Source organism: Carcharhinus amblyrhynchos, chromosome 31 (assembly GCF_965287045.1).
Source record: "Carcharhinus amblyrhynchos chromosome 31, sCarAmb.v2.hapA, whole genome shotgun sequence".
Classification (NCBI taxonomy): domain Eukaryota; kingdom Metazoa; phylum Chordata; class Chondrichthyes; order Carcharhiniformes; family Carcharhinidae; genus Carcharhinus; species Carcharhinus amblyrhynchos.
This window is the reverse complement of record NC_137354.1, coordinates 8,951,663-8,978,382: the sequence shown is the minus strand read 5'-3', so window position 1 is coordinate 8,978,382 and position 26,720 is coordinate 8,951,663. Positions and strand designations below refer to the sequence as shown.

At 45.7% G+C, this 26,720-nt stretch overlaps 1 protein-coding gene across 5 annotated transcripts in view; it reads left to right on the top strand.

Annotated features, from left to right (window-relative positions):
• Nucleotides 1–26,720, top strand: part of camk2g2 (calcium/calmodulin-dependent protein kinase (CaM kinase) II gamma 2) — a 409,466-nt gene that overhangs the window by 199,890 nt on the left and 182,856 nt on the right. For all 5 annotated transcript variants that reach the window (XM_080215915.1, XM_080215910.1, XM_080215911.1 and 2 more), the window contains exon 4: nucleotides 10,972–11,026. In XM_080215915.1, coding sequence (XP_080072041.1) covers nucleotides 10,972–11,026 — 55 coding nt within the window. The remainder of the gene's footprint in view (nucleotides 1–10,971; nucleotides 11,027–26,720) is intronic.

Below are 26,720 nucleotides of genomic sequence, written 5' to 3'. Positions count from 1 at the left end.
ACCAGGATATTTGACCTATACTATATATGGTCCACATTCATGGTCAACCAGACAAGGATGGACTCTGTGAAGCTTGTGTGACACATTCAGTGCAATGTCCTGACGTGTGATCTCCCTTGTTCAGAGCTTTCTGTTTCAATTAACTCCTCAAGAAAACAGCAGAGTTGTCTGTTGCGTGGCACAGTGGTGCAGTGGTTAGCATTGCTGCCTCGTAGCACCTGAGTTCGATTTCCGGCTTGGGTCACTGTCTGTGTGGAGTCTGCACATTCTCCCCAAGTCTGCATGGGTTTCCTCTGGATGCTCTGGTTTCCTCCACAAGTCTGAAAGATCTGCTGGTTAGGTGCATTGGCTGTGCTAAATTCTCCCTCAGTGTACCCGAACAGGCGCTGGAATGTGGCAACTCGGAGACCTTCACAGTAACTTCATTGCGGTGTTAATGTAAGCCTACTTGTGACTCTAATAAATAAACTTTAAACTTCATTCAAGGTGGATTTTGTTGGATTTCTAGGTGACAGTTTTTCTGCATTACTGACTCAAAAACTGCCTGATGCAAACACTGTTTTAATTTGTTTGACAGGCAAGCTTTTCTTCAATCACCTTGATCCAGAAAGATTTAATTTATTCTTTCAAAGAGTGTCATTGGCAAGGCCAGCATTTGTTTTGCCCATCCCTAACTACTGAGTTCTCGCTGGGCCATGGGGGAGGGTAGTTAAGGAGCAGCACATTGCTGCGGGCCTGGAGTCACATGTAGGCCAGACCGGGTAAGGATGGCAGATTTCCTTCCCTAAAGGACATTAGTGAACCAGATGGGTTTTTAATGACAATTGATGGTTGTTTCATGGTGACCATTACCAATGCTAACTTTCAATCCCAGCATTTATTAATGCCATAGTGATTTGGTGAATATTATTGGAAAAAGCACTGGAAGATTTTGGGATCCAGGATTTAGGTCAGTGTAGTGTGACCCCATGGGGAGAGGGTACCCAACCCACTTGCTTAATTAATACTTATGTTCTCTTTTGAAGGAACGCACCCGCTTACATTGCCTGCGCTTCCCAGAACGAATTAGCTTTTATGTGTGCGAGTGTGTGTGTTCTGCAGGGTTTCTTGGTCCACCAGTGCTTCTGTGCACAACTTGAAGCATGTACCAGAATCTGAGTGCGTTTGCTTTGCGATTTGAATGCACGTCAGAGGATGAGTTTAGAAAACTCCTTTCAGGGGAATCTTTTATCATCTCGGTGTTTGATTTTGTTTCAGAGAAGCTGGTTAAGGTTTTCCAAAGGCAGGAAGGATGGGGGGAGGTGGTGTTGGAGTCACGATGCCTCGGTGAATTCTAGGTCCTGAGCCCAGGCCTGAAGTGCGTCGTCATGGTGACACTTGTTTTCAATTGTAAATGGGCTGATTGGGCGGAAGCTGTGATCAACACCCAATAGGAGAGGCTAACCGTGTCCAAGAGGTGGGAGCTGCCTCTTGGGTGCCATTGGTAAAAGCAGGTAGCGGCCATTTTGGAGCCTGCCTTACCAAGTACGAGTAGGCAGCTGATGAAAGGATCTAGATGATAAGGTGGCCCAGAACACCAAGTTGAGGTACAGCAATCAAGTCGGCACTACTTGATCTCCCATATTTGATTGATTTGATTTATTATTGTCACATGTATTAACATACAGTGAAGAGTATTGTTTCTTGTGCGCTATACAGACAAAACATACCGTTTATAGAGAAGGAAACAAGAGAGTGCAGAATGTAGTGTTATAGTCACAGCTAGGGTGTAGAGAAAGATCAACTTAGTGCAAGATAAGTCCATTCAAAAGTCTGACTTCAGCAGGGAAGAAGCTGTTCTTGAGTCGGTTGGTACGTGACCTCAGACTTTTGTATCTTTTTTGCGATGGAGGAAGGTGGAAGACAGAATGTTCGGGGTGTGTGGGGTCATTAATTATGCTGGCTGCTTTGCCGAGGCAGCAGGAAGTGTAGACAGAGTCAATGGATGGGAGGATGGTTTGCGTGATGGATTGGGCTACATTCACAACCTTTTGTAGCTCCTTGCTGTCTTGCGCAGAGCAGGACCCATACCGAGCTGTGATACAACCAGAAAGAATGCTTTCTGTGGAGTATTTGTAAAAGATGGTGAAAGCCGCAGCTGACATGGCAAACTTCCTCAGTCTTCTGAGAAAGTCAGAGGTGATGGTGGGCTTTCTTAACTATAGTGTCAGCATGGCGGGGGACCAGGACAGGTTGTTGTTGATCTGGACACCTAAAAATGTGAAGCTCACGACTCTTTCTACCTTTGTCCCGTTGATGTAGACAGGGACATGTTCTCCTTTACGCTTCCTGAAGTTGATGACAATCGTCTTCGTTTTGTAGACGTTGAGGGAGAGATTATTGTTGCCGCACCATATTCTTTCCCTCCCCCCAACCCCTCCCAAAAAAGCACAGATGGAAACGAAACTTGTTCCACCTTGCGCCAACCACAACAACGTGCATTGTTGCGCAGTAGACTGTTCGGCTTCCTGCAGAGTAAGGATTGAAAATTCCCTGGGGTTCCAGACATGCCCCTTAACAGGCTCCTTCAGGGAATTAAGGAATCATTAGTTGGCAGTAAGTGTGTTTCCAGTCTCCCATCTCTCCCCTCCCCTCAGACTTTTTGAAACTTGCAAATCGTCGCAGAGTTGGTGGAATCCAGTGCCAGCCACCAGGAACGCAATGTTCAAATTGTGCCCACAACCCTTCCCGCCCCCCTCCGTCCCCCCAACGCCCCCACCCCCCCCCAACAATGGAAAATCCAGCCCCCGATCTGAGTAATTACAGCGCATACTTTCTTCTGTTTACACTAAGAATTCAACAGTAATGACTGTTTGCAGAAATTGTATTTGTTTTTCTCAATACAAATCTCAAATTGCATCTTTCCTCATCTTGTAATTGGGATTTGATTTTTGTTGTTGTTGTTGCTGTGTTTTTAGCAAACCATTAAAAATGAAGGCTTCGCATCAGAACTATTTTCAGTTGCTTACTTTAGTTTTAATTCCAGAGAGAAGTCATAGAATGGAACCACAGAATCCGCACAGTGCAAAAAGAGGCCATTCAGCTCGTCTGGTCAGCACCGACTCTCCAAAAGGGCATCATACCCAGGCCCTCTCCTCTATCCCCATAAGCCCTCACCATGGTTTATAGACTTATCCTGTACATCTTCCCTGCTGCCTTGAACTTTTGAACGGATCTACCTCACACTGAGTTGATCTTTCTCTGCGTCCTAGCTATGACTGTAACACTACATTCTGCACTCTCTCCTTTCCTTCTATATGAACGGTATGCTTTGCCTGTATGGCGCTAGAAACAATACATTTCACTGTATGTTAATGCATGTGACAATAATAAATCAATAATAAATAAATCTTTGGACACAGCGGGGCAATTTAGCATGGCTAATCCACCTAACCTTACATCTTTGGACACTAAGGGACAATTTAGCATGGCTAATCCACCTAACCCACACAGCTTTGGACACTAAGGGGCCATTTAGAATGGCTAATCCACCTAACCTTACATCTTTGGACACTAAGGGACAATTTAGCATGGCTAATCCAGCTAACCTACACATCTTAGGACACTGAGGGGCCATTTAGAATGGCTAATCCATCTAATCTGTACATCTTTGGTCATTAAGGATCAATTTAGCATGACCAATCCACCTAACCTACTCATTCTTAGACACTAAGGATCAATTTAGCATGACCAATTCACCTAACCTACTCATCCTTAGACACTAAGGGGCAATTTAGCATGACCAATCCACCTAACCTACCCATCTTTAGACACTAAGGGGAATTTAGCATGGCCAATTCACCTAACCTACTCATCCTTAGACACTAAGGGGCAATTTAGCATGACCAGTTCACCTAACTTGCACACCTTTGGACTGTGGGAGGAAACCAGAGCACCCGAAGGAAACCCATGCAGTCACAGGAAGAAAGTGCAAACTCCGCACAGACAGTGACCTGAGGCTGGAATCGAGCCCGGGTCCCTGGCGCTGTGAGGCAGCAATGCTAACCACTGTGCTACTCGAGAAATTTGTTTTTTTCCTAAATGATACTGTGAATCTGAACACAAATATTATTTACAAAGAGATGTAATTATTCAGCTGTGGAACCTATACCCAGAACACATTGCCAGAATGGTTAAAAATAGAAGAACGCAAGAACAGCTTATTTATGCAGCTTACAGGTTTAAGCAGCAATTTGTTTTGGAGAGCTATACGAAAGAAAGACTCTCATTTATGTAGCGTCTCAGGGCGTCCTCAAGCAGGGTGACTAGAGGCAGGTGGTGGCATAGTGACTCAGTTAGCAAGCCATTAGACCAAGGGTAATCCCATGGGGTTCGAATCCCACCATGGCAGATGGTGAGATTTGAATTTAACATTTAAACAAAATAATTTGGAATTAAAAGTCTAATGACTAACCATGACACCATTGTCATAAATACCCTATTGGTTCGTTAATGTCCTCACCTCCCACAGAGATGTGGTTGACTCTTAACTGCCCTAGCAAGCCACTCAAGGGCAATTAGGGATGGGCAATAAATGCTGGCTTAGCCCAGATCCCATGAAATTTTATTTTGAAGGGTTTACAGTCAGTTTTGAAGTGTATTCACTGTTGTAATGTGGCAGTCAGTTTTTACACAGGAAGCTCCCACAGACAGGGGTTGTGAGGCAAGAGGGAAAGGTTTGCTTTGGGTGTCAGCTTTTCCTAAGTTTTGATCTAGCCTGTCGCTAAATCAAACCCCACTGCAGCCCAGATTTCAGGGATTCATCCGGAGCATTGTTCAAGATGCTGTCTTTTGGATGTGCCACTCAACTCAAGTTGAAGAACAAGAAGGTTTCCCAGCACCTAATTGTAGAATCCCTGCAGTGCAGAATGAGGCCATTCGACCCATTGAGCCTGCACCCACAACAATCCCACCCAGGCCCTATCCCCGTAACCCCCATGTATTTGCCCTGCTAATCCCCCGACGCAAACGAGCAACTCCATATGGCCAATCCACCTAACCTGCACACCTTTGGACCATGGGAAGAAACCGGAGTACCCTGAGGAAACCCACGCAGACACAGGGGTAATGTGCAAACTCCACAGTCACCCGAGGCTGGAATTGAACCCAGGCCCCTGGTGCTGAGAGGCAGCAGTGCTGTACCACCATTGTGCTGCTCTTAATCTTCTCAAACAACACCATTCAAATCCGAGGCCAGATTATGGAAGTTAGCTGAGTGTAAATGCCATGCTGCATTTGCTTACGACACAACAGGAAAATGTTCTTCTAAAGTTCGCGTGTTTGTCAAGCTCTTTGTGAGGTTCAGAAGCCAGGATAAGACTTGATGAAAGTGTAAGATCTTCCTGTTATTCTGTCTTGGCAATGGAGTAATCCTATCCTTGTTACATAATACATTGCTCCAGTGATTGTTAAACACTGTAATAATTTTCTTTGTTATGAACATGTCTGTACAGTGAGCCACTCCAACACACACTCTCTATTTCATATTTATACCTCACTTGCAATTAATGAGGCTCACAATATTACTGAAAGAGTTGGATACCATTGGTAAAACATTAATAATATTTACAGCACAAGAATAGGCCATTTGACCCAACAGATCCATTCTGGATCCCCTTCCCATCCTCCCCCTTTTAACCTCATGAGGCTTCCCTGCTATCCCTTCCTCCCTCGTGTGCAGTTCAAAGAAGTACACACGGACAGTTTAATTCAACCAAAGCTGTAAAACCCATTCTACTGTTCTTATTTTTCTCTCGTATGCCGAATAGTTTGACATGTCAAACTTTCTCCCTTTGCTCCTGCAATCCTCTGTGATTGTAGTCAGACATCAGACTTGTCCAACACCGAATTCATCATGCCAAATACGAATGCAAATTCTGTATTTTTAGGACGAAGGGGTTGGTGTCAGCACCATGTTTGAAGAGACTCCATGTCTCTCTCATCAGGAGATATAAAGGGTCCTGTCTGGGGGACCGCTAGGGCAGCATGGTGGCACAGTGGTTAGCACTGCTGCCTCTCAGCACCAGGGACCCGGGTTCAATTCCCGGCTTGGGTCACTGTCTGTGCGGAGTTTGCACATTCTCCGTTATCTGTGGAATTCTCTGCCCACTGAACCAGTTGAGGCCATCTCATTCGATGTTTTTCAGGCAAGGATAGATAGATTTTTGAACAGTAAAAGAATTAAGGGTTACGGTGAGTGGGCAGGCAAGTAGAGCTGAGTCCATGAAAAGATCAGTCATGATCTTATTGAACGGCAGAGCAGGCTCGAGGGGCCAGATGTCCTACTCCTGCTCCTAGTTCTTGTGCTCCCCCTGTGCCTGAGTGGGTTTCCTCCGGGTGCTCCAGTTTCTTCCCGCAGTCCAGAGGACATGCTGGTTAGGTGCATTGGCCGTGCTAAATTCTCCCTCAGTGTATCTGAAACAGGTGCCGGAGTGTGGCAACTGGGGGATTATCACAGTAACTTCATTGCAGTGTTAATGTAAGCCTACTTGTGACACTAATAAATAAACTATAAAACTGGGATGAGGTTGTGATCCACTCCTGACTTCTATTAAATGCAGCCTTTGAGATTAAAATTCATTGTGGATTTTACAGTAGATTGGGGTTGAGGCGGGGGTGCACGCAGAACACAACAATCCCACCCACGTCCTATCCTCTTAATCCTATTTACCCTGCTATTTCCCCTGACACTAAGGGGCAGTTTACCATGGCCAATCAACCTAACCAGCACATCTTGTAAAGTGTGGGAGGAAACCGGAGCACCCGGAGGAAACCCACGCAAACACAGGGGAGAGCGTGCGAACTTCACACAGACAGTGACCCAAGGCCAGGAATCGAACCTGGGTCCCTGGCGCTGTGAGGGAGCAGTGCTGACCGCTGTGCCACCCTGGAAAATGCTTGAATAAAAGCTGAAGTTGGACATTCATTGATTTATTCTTGGGTTACAGAGGGGGAAAAAAAGATCGGGTTTAGAATTCGGAAAAAGGTCATCGAAAATCCCACCCAAAGCATTTACCACCCCCTCAGAACACCTGCTAACGAACCAAGCGAATCCTGCAGGCCCCCATTTCATTTCTGCGCCCTAATTTCCTGCGTGCACTGAGGCTAGTTTCTAATACTCTTGGCAATCAGTTGTGTTTGCGTTCATAAGAGAATCTCTTTCGATTGAACTGGGTTCGCACTCCTGAACTTCATGGGTGTTTTTTTTTGGGGGGGGAGCGGTGTGCAGGTGCAGGTTGCTTGGTACTTGCAGTAATTCTTTGTAGGAGCGCGTTGATTTTAAGTCAGGAACGGTTGGCATGTTTACCTCGGAAACCCTCAGACCTCCGTGCTGGGCCGTCACCTGACAAAAGCCCGGAACCCCAGAAGGTGGTGGTTTCCAAGAAGCGTGTCTGCCCATCGCCATGACAACAGTGAGCAGCCACCCCTCCCCACAAGTGTACCCAGAGGTTCTGGGCATCGAACCTCTCTGCTATTTTGCGCCCAGCAACCAGAAATGCCATCTTCCTCCCTGCCGCCTGCCAACATGTGAACGGTTACCCAAGCAGAAAGAAAGGTTTTCGGGGAGCTTGCTGAAGTAGCTGTGCCCCCTTTTATCTTTTCTATTCTGTGTTCCAACCGGCGTTGCTGTGGAACTGCTGGGGCAGAGTCAGCCAGTAAACAGGCGTTTTGTACAGAACGCTCCCCGCTGTGGGTATCAGCTGTGAGGATTGCTGCCCACAGCCCACTGTCTCGTCTGTGCTAGAATCCTTCCGTGTTCTCACCGCAGGCCAGCAGGCTTATGCAAAATGTCTGCTTCCCAGCAGTGCGTTTCTTCATCAAGGCAGTTTGCCGGGCTAGGATTGCCAGCCGTGACTAAGTGCGTCCCTGGCACAGTGGTTAACATTTCTGCCTCACAGCGCCGGGGACCCTGGTTCCATTCCTGCCTCGGGTCGTCTGTGCGGAGTCTCCCTGTACCTGCATGGGTTTCCTCCGGGTGCTCTGGTTTCCTCCCACAGCTCAAAGATGTGGGGGTTAGGCAGATTGGCCATGCTAAATTGCCCCTTAGTGTCAGGGGGACTAGCTCGGGTAAAAACTTGTGGTTCTGGGGATGGTGACTGGATGGGACTATGGTCAAATGGCCTCCTGCACTGTAGGGATTTTATGGTTCTGTGACTTGCTCCACCCGCCCACGCTCCAGCCATTAGTCGGCCAACACATCCATCCCTGTGACACATTGCCTTCCTACACCTACTGGAAAGCCATCACCCAATTGGACGATGCTTTGACTGTCTGCCAAGGAGCCGCCACCTTTGCTCCCACTTTCAGCATTTATATAACCTGGTTACAAAACAAATTGGTCAAAGGAAACCCTTTAAATGTCCCGATGGTTTTTATCTGGGGTCATACGTAGCAGTGTCCTGGAGGTTGATATTCGATTCCTGGACACCGCAGGCCAATCCTGGAGGGTTGGCGACTCTATGCAGGCCAGCTGTCCCCAGAGGAACTAACATTCACTTGATAGTATTCACTGCCTCTAGCTCAGTTCTGAACTGAGATTATAAAGAGACCTAATTGCAATTTAGTGTAATGCTTTTAATTTAACTGTCCCGTTGGATGTAGGTGTCACTGATAGGGCGGCACGGTAGCACAGTGGTTAGCACTGCTGCCTCACAGCACTAGAGACCCAAGTTCGATTCCGGACTTGGGTCGCTGTCTGTGTGGAGTATGCATGTTCTCCCCATGCCTGCGTGGGTTTCCCCCGGGTGCTCCAGTTTCCTCCCACAGTCTGAAAGACGTGCTGGTTAGGTGTATTAGCCATGCTAAATTCTCCCTCAGTGTACCCAAACAGGCACCAGAGAGAATTTTCACAGTAACTTCATTGCAATGTTAATGTAAGCCTACTTGTGACACTAAGAAATAAACTTTAAAATTTTAAACTGTAAGATTACATAGAAACTAGAAACAGGAGGAGGCCAATCGGGCCTTCAAGCCTGTTCTATCATTCATTTTAATCATGGCTGATCATTGAATTCAATATCCTGATCCCCCTCCTTCCCGCCATATCCCTTAATCCCTTTAACCCAAGAGTTATATCTAAATTTCTTCTTGAAATCTCACAACGTTTTGGCCTCAAGTGAATTCCACACATTCACCATCCTCTGGGTGAAGAAATTTCCTCTTGCCTCAGTTCTGAAGGATTTACACCTTTTCCTCAAACTATGACCCCTTGTTCTGGATTCCCCCACCATCAGGAACATTCTTTCTGATTCTACCCTGTCTAACCCTGTTAGAGTTTTATAAGTTTCTATAAGATCCCCTCTCATTCTTGTAAACTCAGTGAATATAATCCTAACCAACTTAATCTCTCCTCATATGACTGACCTGCCATCCCAGGAATCAGCCTGGTAAACCTTCGCTGTACTCCCTCTATAACAAGGACATCCTTCCTCAGATAAGGATACCAAAACCTGACACAATATTCCAAGTGTGGCCTCACCAATGCCCTACACGATTGCAGCAAAACATCCCTATCCCTATACTCAAATCCTCTTGCTATGAAGGCCAACATACCATTTGCCTTTTTTACTGCCTGCTGTACCTGCGCACTTACTTTCAGCGCCTGATGCATGAGCACTCCAAAGTCTCGCTGAGTAGCCACCTCTCTCAGTTTACACTCATTCAAGTAACATTCATTTCCCACTTGTAGTTGGTCTTGAAAAGATTGGTGGCGGGCAGTCTTTGGGGTGGGGTGGGGGGTTGCGTGTGTGTGTGTGTGTGTGTGTGTGTGTGTGTGTGTGTGTGTGTGTGTGTGAGATGAGGAGTACAGCGACAGATCAGCCATGATCTTATTGAATGGCGGGGCAGGCTCGAAGGGCTGGATGGCCTACTCCTGCTCCTATTTCTTATGTTCTTATGTTCTTATGTGCTTCCACTGTATTGTTCAGTCAGGGCTTCTGGGATTTTGACCCAGAGTTGATGAAGGAACAGGTGGTGTATGTACAAGTTGGAACAAGGGATGGCTTGGCACCTCTGACAGTATAACGTTCCCTCAGAACGGCTCACCTTGCCTGTTGAAGTCTGGGATAAGGCTTAACTTAATCGCCCTCCTCCAGAGGCAGGAGTGCTGTCAATTGAACCAGGTTGATGCTGCTTGAATTTATTTGTGTACATTTTTAAACTGCTTCAAATGGAGCTGTGTTCAAGGTGGACTGTCTCTTTAATTCGGGTACTTTACTTTATTCAGGTACTGTCTGGCCAAGAAGAACTAGTTGGTTGGTTGGTAGCTGTTTACAAGCCTTCCACCCTTGGTGAAATGGTTAATAATCAAGATTGCTTTTAAAAAAATGAAAGGAAATGGCTACTTTGTATTCCTTTATTGAAATAGTTTTTGCCAACTCGAAGCAGGTGGGACACATTAGAACATGGGGGCAGAGTTTTCCCGCTCTCCCCGCCATGGGAATCATAGCCGGGGGGGGGGGGCGCAGACGACACAAAGGTCCATTGATGTCGGGTGGGATTTTCCTGTTTTTGGGAGAGTGCCACTGGAAAATCCCGCCCATTATGTTGTGTGTAACAATGTTCTTGCTGAAAAGAGAGTTTGGTGCTGTGCTGCCAAAGTTTTTCATCCGGCACTCATCAGGGCAAACGCAAGAGAGAGGGTGTTGCTTGGTCGGCAAGTCGACTCTGTCCGAGGCATTGCCATGGAGAAAGTAATCGGAGGAGGTGTGTAATCAGATCAGAAATCAATCAACCCCCTTGCCAACCAATTAGTGCCCCCTTTATTTTACTGTCGTACAAATTGTTACGATTGTCTGAAATTTGACATTCTTGCATTCGTCCTGGTGACTGTAAGATGAAAAGTTTCGACAACCTGACCCTCTTTTCAGCAATATTTACACGACAACAGTTATTGTTCATGTTGAAACTAAATATTCTGATTTTTCTTTCCAGTTCGCCTCCATGACAGCATATCAGAAGAAGGGTTTCACTACCTCATATTTGACCTGTGAGTAACTGCATGTTTTCTCGTAAAAATCCAATTTATTTCATCCTGTTTTCGTCTTGTTTTGTGTTTGACTGAGGAAGAAATTAGCTGCAACTTGTCTATTGCCATTAACGTTAAGCCCCTCGGAGCGTAACAGATCTGGACAGTTGGCGTCAGCACTTGGTAATGGGAGCGGGGAAAGGAATCCTGCTAGTGTTGTGCATGCGACAGGCTGGGACAGGCCAGTTGGTGCATCGAACCTATTGCTCGTACCACGTAATGGATAATAAGGAGTGGGAGACTTGTTAAATCAGCACTTTAAATCTCTTTCACAACAGCGGAACAGGAAAAGTGGCACAAAGGAGCTGACAGATAAGGAGGGACAGGGATATTTAATGGATTTATTAGCTGTGAATACCTGGTAATGGAGAAAATAATGGGACTCAAGATAGGCAAATATCGAGGACCTGATCCTTTCCATTCATAAGATTTAAAGAAAAAGATGAGGAAATTCTGGAAATATTAGTCAGAAACATATGAAAGAGGGGCCATTTGGGCTAATTTTTTTTTTGCTACATTCCTATTAGGCCAAAGATATGCGGGTTAGGTTGATTAGCCATGCTAAATTGACCCTAGTGTCAGGGTAAATGCATGGGATTACGGGAATAGGGCCTGTGTGGGATTGTGGTCAGTACAGATTCGCTAAGCCGAATGGCCTCCTTCTGTACCGTAGGGATTCTATGATTCTACTCTCTGCTCCCTATAACACTTGCCTCCCTTGCCTAATCTATCTACCTCCACCTTAAAAATGTTCGCTGAGCCCGCGTCCATCACCTTCTGAGGCAGAGAGTTCCAAAGTCGTGCAATCCCCTGGGAAATTTTCCTCATCTCTGTCCTAAAATGGAGATCCCCTCATTTTAAAATGGTGCCCCCTTGGTTCCGGACTGGCCTACAAGAGCAATTGTCCTTTTCATATACACCTTGCCAAGACCATTTGTAGTTCAATCAAGTCACCCCTCTCTTTTAGTGGAACCAAGCTGTGTATGTTCATTCCAGGTATCAATATTCCAAAGCTCTCCAGATGTAGGATGTGGAAGCTTTGGGGAGAGTGCAAAGAAGGTTCACCAGGATGTTGCCTGGTCTTGAGAGTGTTGGCGATGAGGAGAGGTTGAATAAACTGGGATTGTTTTCACTGGAAAGACGGAGTTTGAGGGGGAGACCCGATAGTGGTGTACAAAATGATGAGAGGCATGGACAGGATGGATAGCCAGAGGCTTTTTCCCCAGGCTTGAAATGTCAATTACAAGAGGGTGCAGGTTCAAGGTGAGAGGAGGCAAGTTTAAGGGAGATGTTCAGGGGAAGTTTTTCACCCAGAGCGTGGTGGGTGCCTGGAGCGCACTGCCAGAGGAGGTGGTGGAAGCAGATGCATTAGCAATATGGAAGAGGCATCTGGAAGGGTACATGAATAGGAAGGGAATAGAGGAATACAGTTCCAGTAAGGGCAGAAGATTGTTTTTACTTTAGTTGAGGCATCACGATCGACACGGATTTGGAGGTCCGAGGGGCCTGATCTCGTGCTGTGAAGTTCTTTGTTCTAGATTCAAACAATGAGGCCAAGCTATTGCTTCGTATTATCACAAGGTCTTATTTTTGTCTATGAAAGAAACAATTGTTGTATGTCGGGATGGGCAGTATATACTGAGCTTTCGCACTAGGTCATGAACCAGACACGATATACAAGCTCCTTGTTGCAGCACCCAATGACTTATTAATTGGATTGCAGATTTTCACCTAATCTGGACCTAGTCCTGCCTCCTAGAGGGAAATTTATCACTTCCTTGATATAACTTTAGACAAATATTATCAATCCAATTCTTGATGTGGTGAATAAATGGCCATAATTAATGCAGTGCATTGGTTCCCTTGGGCTATTGTACAGCATTTTGAGAACAAGTTTAACATTGACTTAACAATGGCAGGCCCTAGGGATGTATGCTTTAATTAACTGGAGTTAGACAAGAGGGGTTTTTTTTTGTCAATCCATTTCTTGACATGCAGAAATCTATCACCATACTTAAAAGCCACTAAGAAGTAGTATTTAAATTTTCCCAAAAAGTCCAGGCAGACACTTTCGGCCTGTCATGTCCAAGGTGTCATTTTCCAGGTAGAACATTAAACCAATGCCCTGTCTGCCTCTTCAGGTGAATGCAAGAGAACCCATAGCACTAACTTCAAGAAAAGCACTGGAGGGCGCCATGGTGGCACAGTGGTTATCACTGCAGCCTCACAGCGCCAGGAACTCAGGTTCAATTCTGGCCTTGGGTCATTGTCTGTTTGGAGTTTGCACGTTCTCCCCTTGTCTGCTTGGGTTTCCTCCAGACGCTCCAGTTTCTTTCCACACTCCAAAGAAGTGCAGGTTAGGTGGATTGGCCGTGCTAAATTGCCCTCTATTGTCCAAAGATATCTAAGTTGGATAGACCAACCATGGTAAATGTGTGGGGTTATCAGATAGAGCAGGGGAGAGGGCCTGGGCAAGATACTCTGAGAGCCGGTGTAGGTTCAATGGGCTGAATGGCTTCCTTCTGCACTGTAGGAACTCAATGATTATATGATTCACCCCAGTAGCATGGTGAATTGAGCGGTGAAGAAGGCACTCAGCATGCTTGGTTTCATTGGTCAAAACATTGAATACAGGAGTTGGGACGTCTTGTTGAAGTTGTACAAGGCATTGGTAAGGCCACGCTTGGAATACTGCGTACGATTCTGGTCCCCTATTATAGAAAGGATATTATTAAACTAGAAAGAGTGCAGAAAAGATTTACTAGGATGCTATCGGGACTTGATGGTTTGAGTTATAAGGAGATGCTGGACAAACTGGGACTTTTTTCCCTGGAGCGTAGGAGGATTAGGGGTGATCTTATAGAGGTCTATAACATAATGCGAGGCATATATCAGCTAGATAGTCAATATCTTTTTCCAAATGTTGGGGAATCCAAAACTAGAGGGCATAGGTTTAAGGTGAGAGGAAAGAGATACAAAAGGGCCTAGAGGGGCAATTGTTTCACACAGAGGGTGGTGAGTGTCTGGACCAAGCTGCTAAAAGTATGAGTAGAGGCAGGTACAATTTTGTCTTTTAAAAAGCCCATAGACAGTTACTTGGGTAAGGTAGGTATAGAGGGATAGGGGCCAAATGCACAATTGGGACTAGCTTAATGATTAAAAAAAGGTGGCATTGACAAATTGGGCCAAAGGGCCTGTTTCCATACAGTAAACCTCTAGGACTCTAATATTTATTCCTCTACCAGCACCACAAACATGGTAGCACCTTTGACACAATGAAAGATCTCGTAATGCTTTGTAGGAGTGTTATAAAAACAAAAGATGGTACCAAGCTAGGGGAAATATTAGGTTAGCTGACCAAAAACACAGTCAAAGAGGTAAGCTTTAAGGAAAATAATCCCCCTTATATCCATATTAAATGGGAGACCCCCTTATTCCAAATCTGTGCCATTTAGTTCCGGACTCCCCTCATGAGAGAAACTACCCACTTAGTTTCTAGTCTGCTGAATACCTATCCTGTCAAACACCCCCTTAAAACCTTAAAGGAGGAGAGAGAGGTCAAGACCTAGAGAGGGTTCTGGAGGATTTTCCATAGCTTGGGGCCTAGGAAACTGAAGGCACAGCCACCAGTGGTAGAGGCTTCTAATTGGGAATGCACAAGAGGCCAGAGTTTGAGGAGTGCCGATATCTTGGAGGGTGGTGGAACTGGAGGAGATTACAAAGATAGGGAGGGCAGAGTCCATGGAGGGATTTGAAAATGAGGATGAGAATTTAAGTCAACTGTTGCTTGTGACTGGGAACCAATGTGGATCAGCAAGCACAGGGCTGATGGGGGGATTGGTCTTGCTTCAAGTTAAGACACAGGCTCCCAGAATTTTGGATAATCTTAACATTACTCTATCAACCACCTACCCTACCAATGGATAGCCTTGGGCAGGGCAGGTACTGACCTCTGATCTGATGTAGCCTATCTTCTGTCAAAAGTGTATTTATATCCCTACAGTCTCTCATGACCAGAGTGAAAAGACAATTTCATCAGAGAATCCAGAAAGAAGCCATTTGGCCCATCGAGTCTGCACTGACAACAATCCCACCCAGCTCTATCCCCGTAGCTCCACACATTTACCCCACTAATCCCTCTAACCTAAGCATCCCGGGACACTGAGGGGCAATTTATTCTGGCTGGCCAACCAACCTAACCCACACATCTTTGGACTGTGGGAGGAAACCAGAGCATCAGGAGGAAACCCACACAGACACGGGGAGAATGTGCAAACTCCACATTCAGACAGTGAAGGACCCAAGCCGGGAATCGAACCCGTGGTCCCTGGATCTGTGAGGCAGCAGTGCTAACCACTGTGCCACCGTGCCGGACTGTTTATTTATTGCAGGATTCTTTGTTTTACCTTTGTTCAAGGTTCCTTTGATGTGGCGAATCTGCCATTGCGAGGGGCATAAACCTGACAGGAATTTTCGCACGTTCAGTAAAGCATAGACGAACATTCCAGCCCCTGCATCCTGTAAATTGAAGTATTCGCAGGATTACTGCGTGGAATCTAATTGCCACCAAATCATGCAACTGCATCACCCCAGTTGTCATCATTTTTTTTGTTTTAAAGTGCATTACTCGGGAATTTATGTGACACATTGTGAGTTGGCAGCATCATTAACTTCTAAATCTTTCTGCCCAGACTCTCTCTTATCCCCATGCTGATGATCTCAGGACTGCAGGATATAGCTAACACATTGCAGAGAGCAGGCAGAAAAATAACTAACTTGTGAGTCAGACTCAGCACTATTCACGCTCTGGTGCGGATCACTCCAAATATTAAAAAGTGCTGCTTTTGCCCCATGTACAAAAAGCATTCTAGCTCGCAGCTTAGACCACACTGACTTCTCAATAGTTTTGTTTGTGTGTCTGGTTGGCAGATTAAAAGACGCTTTTCCTTAACAGCAGCCCAGATGTGTTCACTTGGCTTCACCAGTTACGCTCGTGTCTGCTGTGGGTTCACGTCCCACTCCCAGAATTTAAATCTGAGCTGGCATTCCCGTGAGCGTAGTCAGAGGAAACAAGAGTAGGCCATTCAGCCCCTCGAGCCTGCCCTGCTGGCCCGTGAGAACATGGCTGATCCTCACTTCCTTCCCCCATAACCCTTCTGGATAAACAATCCGTCTAACTCAACCTTGAACATGTTCATTGACTTCACTGCTTACTGAGTACAGAATTCTAAAGATTAACCCTTTTTTCTTGAGAGAACCAAATTCTCCTTATACCCATATTAAATGGGAGTCTTCTTATTCCAAAACTGTGCCATTTAGTTTTGAACTCCCGCCGTGAGAGAAAATATCCACTCAGTATCTACCCTGCCAAGTACCTACCCTATCAAGCATCCCCTTAGAATCTTTTACATTTCAATAAAATCGTCTCTCGTTCTTACAGATCATACAATCCCTACAGTACGGAAGGAAGCCTATCGGCCCATCGATTCTGCACTGACTGTCTGACAAGATGGTGTTACCCACTCCCCCGTCCTATCCCCATAACCCCACACATTCACTATAGTTAACCGATCTAACCTACACGTTTTGGGACACTAAGGAACAATTTAGCATGGCCAATCCATCTAACCCGCACACCTTTGGAGTGTGGGAGGAAACCAGAGCACCCAGAGAAAACCCACGCAGGCTTGGGGGGAGAACGTGCAAACTTCACACAGTCACCCAAGGCCGGGATCAAACCTAGGTCCCTGGTGTTGTGAGGAAGCAATGCTAACCACTATAGCACCATGCCACCTTTTGCCATCCTTCTCAACTTCAGTGATTATAGGCCCAACGTACTCAGTCTTTCCTCTTAAAACAGTCCCTTAATCCCAGAAATTGGAAAACCTTGTATGAATTGTCTCCAGTACAAGCATAGAATCCCCACAGTGCAGAAAGCGGCCATTTTGGCCCATCAAGCCTGCACCGACAACAACCCCACCCAAGCCCTATCACTGTAACCCTACAAATTTACCCCAGTTCCCCTTGACACTTAGGGGCAACTTAGCATGGCCAATCCATCTAACTCTGTATATCTTTGGAGTGTGGGAGGAAACTGGAGCACCCGGGGGAAACCCACACAGACATGGTGAGAATGTGCAAACTCCACACAGACAGTGACCCAAGGCTGGTATTGAACCGGGTACCTGGTGCTGTGAGGCAGCAGTGCTAACCACTGTGCCACCGTGCCGCCCCTCCTTAAGTAAGGTGGCCAGAAATGAATGTGATATTTGAGGTGCGGTTTTAGCAATTCCTTTTGGAGGAGGTATTCACCAGAGGCACTGTCTTGTCTGCTCCAGTGATTCAGGGAAATGTTAAGAAAAGATCTTGCAGCAATGAGAGGAGAAACATCTCTTGCCCTGGGCTACTGTACAGCACTTTGTGAAGAAGTTTGACACTGACTGAACAATAGTCTAGGCCTACCCTCTGGCCGCATTATCAAGAACTAAGTTTGATGGTCATTTTGCCCATGGCTACTTGTGAGATCTTGCTATGCGTGTCGCAGTTTCGTGCATAAGAGTCACAGCATCCCAAGAGCTCTTCCTTCTGTGGGAAGTTTCTGATGTACAATGTTGTAGTTTATTAACACAAGTTTAATACAGCTAATACAAGAGGCATGTATACCATAGAATAGAATAGAATCATGGAATCATAGAATCCCTACAGTGCAGAAGGAGGCCATTCAGCCCATCGAGTCCACACTGACCACAATCCCACCCAGACCCGTAACCCCACATATTTACCTTGCTAAGCCCCCGATACGAGGATAAATTTAGCATGGCCAATCAACCCGCACATCTTTGGACTGAGAGAGGAAACCAGTGTATCCGGAGGGAAACCACACAGACACGAGGAAAATGTGCAAACTCCACACAGACAGTGACCCGAGACTGGAATTGAACCTGGGTCCTTGGCACTGTGAGGCAGCAGTGCTAACCACTGTGCCACCATGCCACCCTAGATTTAAACAGTCGATTCATCTGATGTGACAAAACTTAACTGGAGCATAAAATATTGTATGCAGTTCAAGGTTCCCCAGAGATGCTAGCAATGATTGAAGCCTCAGTTGTCATCTTTGCAGAGCTCTGGAGATAAATCTTGTATTTTCCATGCATGCTCATGGGTTGGTATTTGCAACAACTTATCATAATTAGTCTCAACTATCAAAGACATCCCCAGCATGTGCTTTAATATTGATAGTGAATGAGATTTATTTTAATTCATTTATGGAACATGACATCACTGCCTAGGCCAACATTTTTGGCCCAATTCTAATTGCCCTTGAGAAGGTGGTGGGTGAGTTGCCTTCTTGGATTGCCGCAGTCCATGTGGTGTAGGTACACTCACAGTCCTGTTAGGGAGGGAGCTCCAGGATTTTGTCACAGAGACAGTGAAGGAACGGCGATATGTTTCCAAGTCAGTATGATGTGTGGCTTGAAGGGGAACTTGTAGATGGTGGTGTTCCCATGCACCTACTGCCCATGTCCTTCTAGATGGGAGAGATCGTGGGTTTGGAAGGTGATGTTTAAGGAGCCTTGATAAGTTCCTTCTCTATATCTTGTAGGTGGCACATCGGTGGTGGAGAAAATAGATGTTTGTGGATAGGGTGGCAGTCAAGCAGGTTGCTTTGTCCTGGGTGACGTTGAGTTTGTTGAGTGTTGTTGGAGTTGTGCTCATCCAGGCAAATGGAAAATATTCTATCACACTCCTGACTTGTGCCTTGTAGATGGTGGACAGGCTCTGGGGAGTCAGGAGGTGAGTTATTCACCACAGGATTGCTAGTCTTTGACCTGCTCTTGTAGCCGCAGTGTTTATATGGCTAGTCCAGTTCAGTTTCTGGTCAATGGTAGCTCCCAGGATGTGATAGTGGGGCAGTCAATGATGCTAATGCCATTGAATGCCAATGGTTAGATTCCCTCTTGTCGGGGATGGTCATTACGTGGCACTTGTGTTCCATGAATGTTACTTGCCACTTGTCAGCCCGCTTGTGTAGTTTGGTGAGTAAAAACCTCTCTCCATATGCTTCATCAAGAACCCTTAAAAACAGAAAAGATACAAAAATCTGAGATCATGTACCAACGGACTCAAGAACAGCTTTTGAATGGACCCACCTTATTGTATTTTCATAGAATCCCTACAATACAGAAGAGGCCATACAGCCCATCGATTCTGTACTAACCCAGGCCCCATTCCCATAACCCCACGCATTTACTCTGTAATCCCCTTGAAACCATGGGTCAATTTAGCATGGCCAATCCACCTAACCCACACATCTTTGGATTGTGGAAGGAGACTGGAGCACCCGGAGAAAGTGCAAACTCCACAAGACAATGACCCGATGAACCTGGGTCCCTGGCACTGTGAGGCAACAGTGCTAACCACAGTGACACTGTGCTGCTTATATTAAGCTGATCTTTCTCTACACCCTAGTATGACTGTAACACTATATTCTGCACAGTCTCCTTTCCTTCTCCCCTGTGTACTCTATGAACAGTATGTTTTGTCTGTGTAGCGCGCAAGAAACAAGACTTCCCACTTATCCCAAAACATGTGACAATAATAAATCAAATCACAGGTGAACAGTTTGTTTTAGCACCTTTTTCATCTTGTATATCTGCAGTGATGCTTTTGAGAAAAGAACCTTAGTTCCTACCTGAGGAAGAGTCATCAGTTTTGGTCTCCTGCCCGACAGACAAACGGAGCGGTGTTAGCAGCTGACCAAGACTGAAAATACAACTCTAGTTCAGTGGACTTCCCTTTATCTTAAAGTTGAGTTGTCCTGTAATTAGTACCGTCATTACGAAAGTGGAGATAAAATTTAAGAACACACACTGCCATAGACTAGTGTTCCACAGGTTTTATTCCCACTCTGGTTAATTGCAATGAAAGCTGGCAGGAAGGAATTGGTGATTGTTGATGGAGCGTTTGTGATTGTCTCTTGAGGACCTGTGATTTGACACCTTTTGTGTTTGTGACTATGCAGCCAAACTATAGCAACACGCATTGGGGCAGAAAACTGCAGCACTACAGCTCTGTAAGAAAGGGAATTCCCACAGTTATCGGGATGTTTTCTCATCTTCTGTGAGTGCGGTGTGGTGGCCACACGCAACACTTGCATCCTTGAGGCAATGCCTCTCTTGAAATCTGTGTCTGCGGAAAGGATGAGGGAAGCCATCGGAGCTCGATACTTGGGAGTTGGCATGTACGCACCCTGTCAAGGCTCACTCAGTGGGTAGCATTTTTCGACTCGGGGTCAGTCAGCTATTGTGGGTGCAAGTCCTGCTGTAAAGAATTGAACAGAAGTCTGGCCAGTTATGTTGGTGCAGTACTGAGGGAGTGCTACGCTAAACGAGTTGCCATCTTTTGGATGAGATGTGGGCCTGCTCAGATGTGCGTATTAGATCTCACAGCATGATTCAATAAAAGCGTTCTGCTGGCAAAAGATTTATCCCATAACCAGCAGCTGAACCAATCTGGTTATTATTGCCGGCTGTGGGAGCTTGCTGTGTGCAAAGGGGCGGCACAGTGGTTAGCACTGCTGCCTCTCAGCACCAGGGACCCGGGTTCAATTCCGGCCTTGGGTCACTGCCTGTGCGGTCTCTGCACATTCTCCCCGTGTCTGCGTGGGTTTCCTCCGGGTGCTCCGGTTTCCTCCCACCATCCAAAGACGTGCTGATTAGGTGGATTGGCTGTGCCAAGTTGCCCCTTAGTGTTAGAGGGAATTAGTGAGGTAAATACGTGGGATAGAGCGTGAGTGGGACTATTGTCAGTGCAGATTTGATGGGCCGAATGGTCTCCTTCTGCACTGTAGGGATTCTATGATTCTAACCATGCTAAATTGCCCCCTGGTGTTAGGGGGATGAGCGGGGTGCATACGTGGGGTTATAGGGATAGGGCAGTGGGTGGGGCTGTTGTCAATGGGCCGAATGGTCTCCATCTGCACCATAGAGATTCTATGATTGTAACCATGCTAAATTGTCCCCTGGTGTTAGGGGGATGAGCGGGGTGCATACGTGGAGTTACAGGGATAGGGCGGTGGGTGGGACTGTTGTCGATGGGCTGAATGGTCTCCATCTGCACGTGATAAGTCATCATAAAAGCGCAAGTTCTACTACTAGGATTTCTCAAATGTGACACCAACTTTGGTTAAATCCAAACCAAAGAGGAAAGGAAGAAACAAAGAATATGCATTTCTATAGCACTTTGCACAACCTCTGGCCACCCAAAAATGCATTATAGACAATTCAATGCTTTCTGAAGCGCACACTGGAAAATCTCAGCAGGTCCATGAATTTTAAAGTGGCTATCATTTCCTACATTATAACAGTAACAGTAAGTTAGTCTTTGTAGTAGTTGCCATCAGCAACAATGAAGTGTAGTTACAAAGCCATCTGGTTCACTATGGAAGGAATTTCTCATCCGTCTGGCCTACATGTGAATCCAGAGCCACAACAATGAGGTTGAATTTTAACTGCCAATTAGGGATGGGCAACGAATGATGGCCCAGCCGCTGATGCCAACATCCCGAAGAAGGGAAAGGGTTAATGAATTTTGTACCTGGAATTTGTGCAAGAGCGTTGCAAACCCTATCTGTTTGCACAGGTTCGTGTGCTAACTAAACATAGCCAAACAGCTGCAGATGCTGAAGTGTGATGACAGCTGTTTGAAAGAAACTGTGTTCGTGACTGGGGCCGGGGAGTGCGTCGTGACTGGGACCAGGAAGCATAACGTATAAATATCCACACTTGTATTCGGGGAGAAGTCTGGCAGACTGCTTTAGGAACCGGCTTCTCCCAAAAGCTTTTGTAATAAAGTCACTGTACTTTGACTCACTCATAGTCTCAGGTATTATTTTACTTACAACAATCCCATCCAAAAGTGTAAAGAAAACTTACGCTTCAATTAGTTAAAAGCAACTTACTCTGCGGATGCTGGAATCTGAAACAAGAACAGAAAATGCTGGAAAATCTCAGCTGGTCTGACAGCTTCTGTGGAGAGAGAATAGGCCCAACCGTTTCTAGTCTGGATGACTCTTTGCCAGAGCTCTGTCAGACCCACTGAGATTTTCTAGCATATGTTTCAGAAAGCATTGAATTTGCTGTAAAGCATTTTTGGGTGGCTAGAGGTTGTGCAAGGTGCTATAGAAATGCATACTCTTTGTTTCTTCCTTTCCTCTTCGGCTTGGATTTAACCAAAGGTGGTGCCACATTTGAGAAATCCTAGTAGGAGGACTTGCACTTATACGATGATTTATCACACACTATAGCGCAGCGGAATCTCAAAGCACTGCACATCCAGGCAAATTGGGAAGTGTTTCTACTCACAAAGGAGCGAAGAAATCTGGAATTCTGTACTTCTGTACTGGATGCTGGTGTCAGAGATGGTGGGTACAGCAACCGTGGGCACTCTGAGTCGACTAGAGTCCAAACAGTGCTGGGCACCATGCATAATCCAATGTGAGGCCTTTAATGACTTGTGCACAAGCAGCGCGTAGAACCATAGAGATGTAGAGCATGGAAACAAGCCCTTTGGCCCAACTTGTCCATGCCGCCCTTTTTTTAAACCCCTAAACTAATCCCAATTGCCCGTATTTGGCCCATATCCCTCTATACCCATCTTACCCATGTAACTGTCAAAATGCTTTTTAAAAGACAAAATTGTACCCGTCTCTACTACTACCTCTGGCAGCTTGTTCCAGACACTCACCACCCTCTGTGTGAAAAAATTGCCCCTCTAGACCCTTTTGTATCTCTCCCCTCTCACCTTAAACCAATGCCCTCTAATTTTAGACTCCCCTACCTTTGGGAAAAGATATTGACTATCTAGCTGATCTATGCCCCTCATTATTTTATTGATCTCTATAAGATCACCCTTCAGCCTCCTACACTCCAGAGAAAGAACTCCCAGTCTATCCAGCCTCTCCTTATAACTCAAACCATCAAATCCCGGTAGCATCCTAATAAATCTCGTTTGCACTCTTTCTAGTTAAATACTTTCCTCTCTATAACAGAGTGAAAACTTACAGCTGTCCTGCAAGTGTTTCTGAAGTTACAGAAAAACAACTTGGCAATTATAGTGAGTTACAGTGAGTCAGAAACGAGCAATTTTTCAAATCCTTCATTTGTGTATATATTCACCAATTAAATCCTGGCTTTCCGCCCTTTCTTGTTCAATGAAAAACTGACTTCTCCTAATCCTTTATTTGCATAGCATATCCCCATAGCTTGCCTTTGGCATTTGTTATGGAAAAATCTGGTCTTGCTCACCCTCTGGTGAGGGCTGAAAAGCAGAACGTTCTGGGGTCTACAGAGATGAAGATTAGCCTGTTCATGCTGAAATAGCAGACTCCTTTGAAGGCCTGCATAAGCCGACAAACATTTATAAAACTGCTCAGGGAAGGCATGAAACTTGAAACTAGCTGACGGCCTGATGGTTTTATCGCTAGACTATTAATCGAGAAACTCAGCGCATCTTCTGGGGACCCGGGTTCGAATCCTGCCACAGCAGATGGTGGAATTTGAATGCAATAAAAGTTATATAAGAATTAGGAATCTACTGATGACCGTGAAACCATTGTCGGAAAAGCCCATCTGGTTCACTAATGCCCTTTAGGGAAGGAAATCTGCCATCCTTACCCGGTCTGGCCCACATGTGATTCCACAGCAATGTGATTGACTCTGAACTGCCCTCCAAGGGTAACTATGGATGGGCAATAAATGCTGGCTAGCCAGCGACCCCCATGTCCTACGAAGAAATAAAAAAAAACAGTTTAGTTGCCAAATGATGAAACTTCAATTTGGGAATTTTTGGGATTTCCAGCGTCTGTGGTATTGTTCTTGTATTCAACAAATTGTTATTCAGTCAAGGGTTCCAAAGAGACAGGCACAGGGCAGCCATGAGAAGACTTGAGGGGCTGAATGGCCTGTTCTTTGACGCATTCAAGAGGGCAGATTATTTATGCGTTCTGCCCATTTTTTTTGAACGCATTCCCAATGCTGATCTATTTGGACCAGAAGTGAGCAGTTCACCCCTTCTTAGATGAGAAAGGAATGTGGGCCATTGGCTTTCTAACTTGTGGTCAGATGATCAGGCGATTTTTGGCAGTAACTTCAAGCCTTAAATGGCCAATTTTTGTCAGGGGAAAAATGAAAAGGCAGTTTGAAAAGTCAGAAAACCGGCTGCTTTCTAAGCCTCGACTCACAGAAACAACTGGATCCTTTCAAGACCCAGCAAATTATTTAATTGTTTGCCATGGACAAGAATCGCAAACTCTCACTGCCTGTGGTATGAATAATTCAAGTGCCAACAATGTTCTCAGAAATGACATTTAAATTAATCAACAGAGGAATGATGCACATTAATTTTTGCATTGTAATTTCATCATCTTGGCTGCAGTTTAAAAATTTCTGCTGTCATGAGAGTCGCAATTATACCTATGTTAAGAAAATTAAGTGCGTGTTTCTCATTATTGTCAGCTTTCTCATATTTTAATGTATTTCTGATGAGCGTTCTGCAATCCCTGTAGATCATTTAATATACAAGGCTGGTTAATGGGCCATTGCATACTTAGCATCAACTTTGTGATGATAGTCTCTGCGGTAAGTGGGACCAGTGCTCTTTGTCATGCAGCCTTGCCCTGACCACTTCTGCATCTTTTCCATAGAATCCCTACAGTGCAGCAGGAGGCCATCCAGCCCATCAAGTCTGTACCGGCTCTCCGAAAGAGCATCACACCCAGGCCCACATCTGGGGTCCACTTCTGATGTGTTACTTACTTGTCAGCCTTGACTCAGTAAGACCATTCTCGCGTCAGCCATTTGTGAGTTGAAGGCTGACTCCAGATATAATTTAGGCTCATGCAGTAGGGAGGGTGACCATTGTGTGAGATTTATTTTTTTCATCAGTGTCACAGGTAGGCTTACATTAACACTGCAATGAAGTTACTGTGAAAATCCCCTAGTTGCCGCATTCCGGCGCCTGTTTGGGTACACTGAGGAGAATTTAGCACGGCCAATGCACCTAACCGACACATCTTTCAGAGCTGTGATGTGGAACTGCCGGTGTTGGACTGGGGTGAGCACATTAAGAAGTCTCACAACGCCAGGTTAAAATCCAACAGGTTTATTTGGAATCGTGAGCTTTTGGAGCGCTTCATCTGGTGAGCGACTCACTCACTTCCTCACTCACCTGATGAGAGGAGCAGCGCTCCGAAAGCTCGTGATTCCAAATAAATCTGTCGGACTTTAACCTGGTGTTGTGAGACTTCTTACTGGACTGTGGGAGGAAACTGGAGCACCCGAAGGAAACCCATGCAGACTGTGGGAGAATGTGCAGTCATCACACAGACAGTGACTGGAGCCAGGAATCGAACCCAGGTCCCTGGCGCTGTGAGGCAGCAGTGCTAACCACTGTGCCACCCCGATAGAAAGCCCAGAGGTTCTGACAAGCAGCATTATCAGTGAAAGTTCTTTCTTCCTTCAAACCTACCAAAGTATGGAATCTAATTTATTATCAAGACTTCATCCATTGGGATAACGTTTGAGTTTTTGATAATCTTGATGCCCTGAAAATCTTGCCCACACCAGCTGTTCTTTTATAATCAATATTCTTGGCAGTTTCTCATACCTGTTTGTTCGTCGACAGTACAGCAAATTAAATTTAAGGATTAATGATCCAACGAGAAGGGTTGAATTCAAAATTTTGCTGGGTCCCAAAGTACTTTTGCCATTCGTGGTTCACCACTGCAGTGATTAGGTCACGGACTCAAGGATAAATCAGTTTCTCCTCTCCCCTCCATAACAATCTCAGCTGTTCTCACATCCTTCCAGCTGTGACATTTCAATTTAAAAGCGTTCTCGGTTACCTTCCCCCATTCTTCTCTGCTTTCGTTGGATGCAAGTGTGCGTGGTTCCTGTGGAGAGACAAAAGCTTTTACAAAATCAATGAAGTTCGCAGGCACTGGGGCTTCGGAACGTAACACACCTATCGGGTTCCTGCAATGTTTATCATCGTGTGATCGCCGCACGCTCTGTTAGCTCGCTCTCTCCAGCTTGCCGTAGCTCACATTCTTTCCAAAAATCAAAAGCAAAGCTCTCCTTCCTTAATCCAAACCTCATTCTCACCCCTACCTCCACCAAGCACCCCCCCTCCCAATCAAAGTAGTTGTACTTCCAAAGCACACCATCTCGATTGATGGGAAGCGGTTAGCTCCATTGGCTGGATGGCTGGTTCATGATGCAGAGTAACATCAACACTGTGGGTTCAATTCCCACTGAGGTTATTCATGAAGCCTCCGCCTTCTCAACCTTGCCCTTTGCCTGAGGTGTGGTGATCCTCAGGTTAAAATTGCCACCAGTCAGCTCTCCCCTTTGAAAGGCAACCTTATAGTCATCTTGGACTTTACCTTGGCCTTTATATCTACGTTAGACTTGATGAAATGGGGGAGTTGCAGAGGTACAAAATTGGCACACAGGAAAAATCCAGTTGGTCTGTCAAGCCCACCCTGCAGGACTAAAAACTTTATCCCACCCCCGTACCCTCACCACTTCAGTACAGATCAGACATCAGGCAGTACGTCTCGAGAAAAAAAACCAAGACAGTGATTCAATTCAATGAC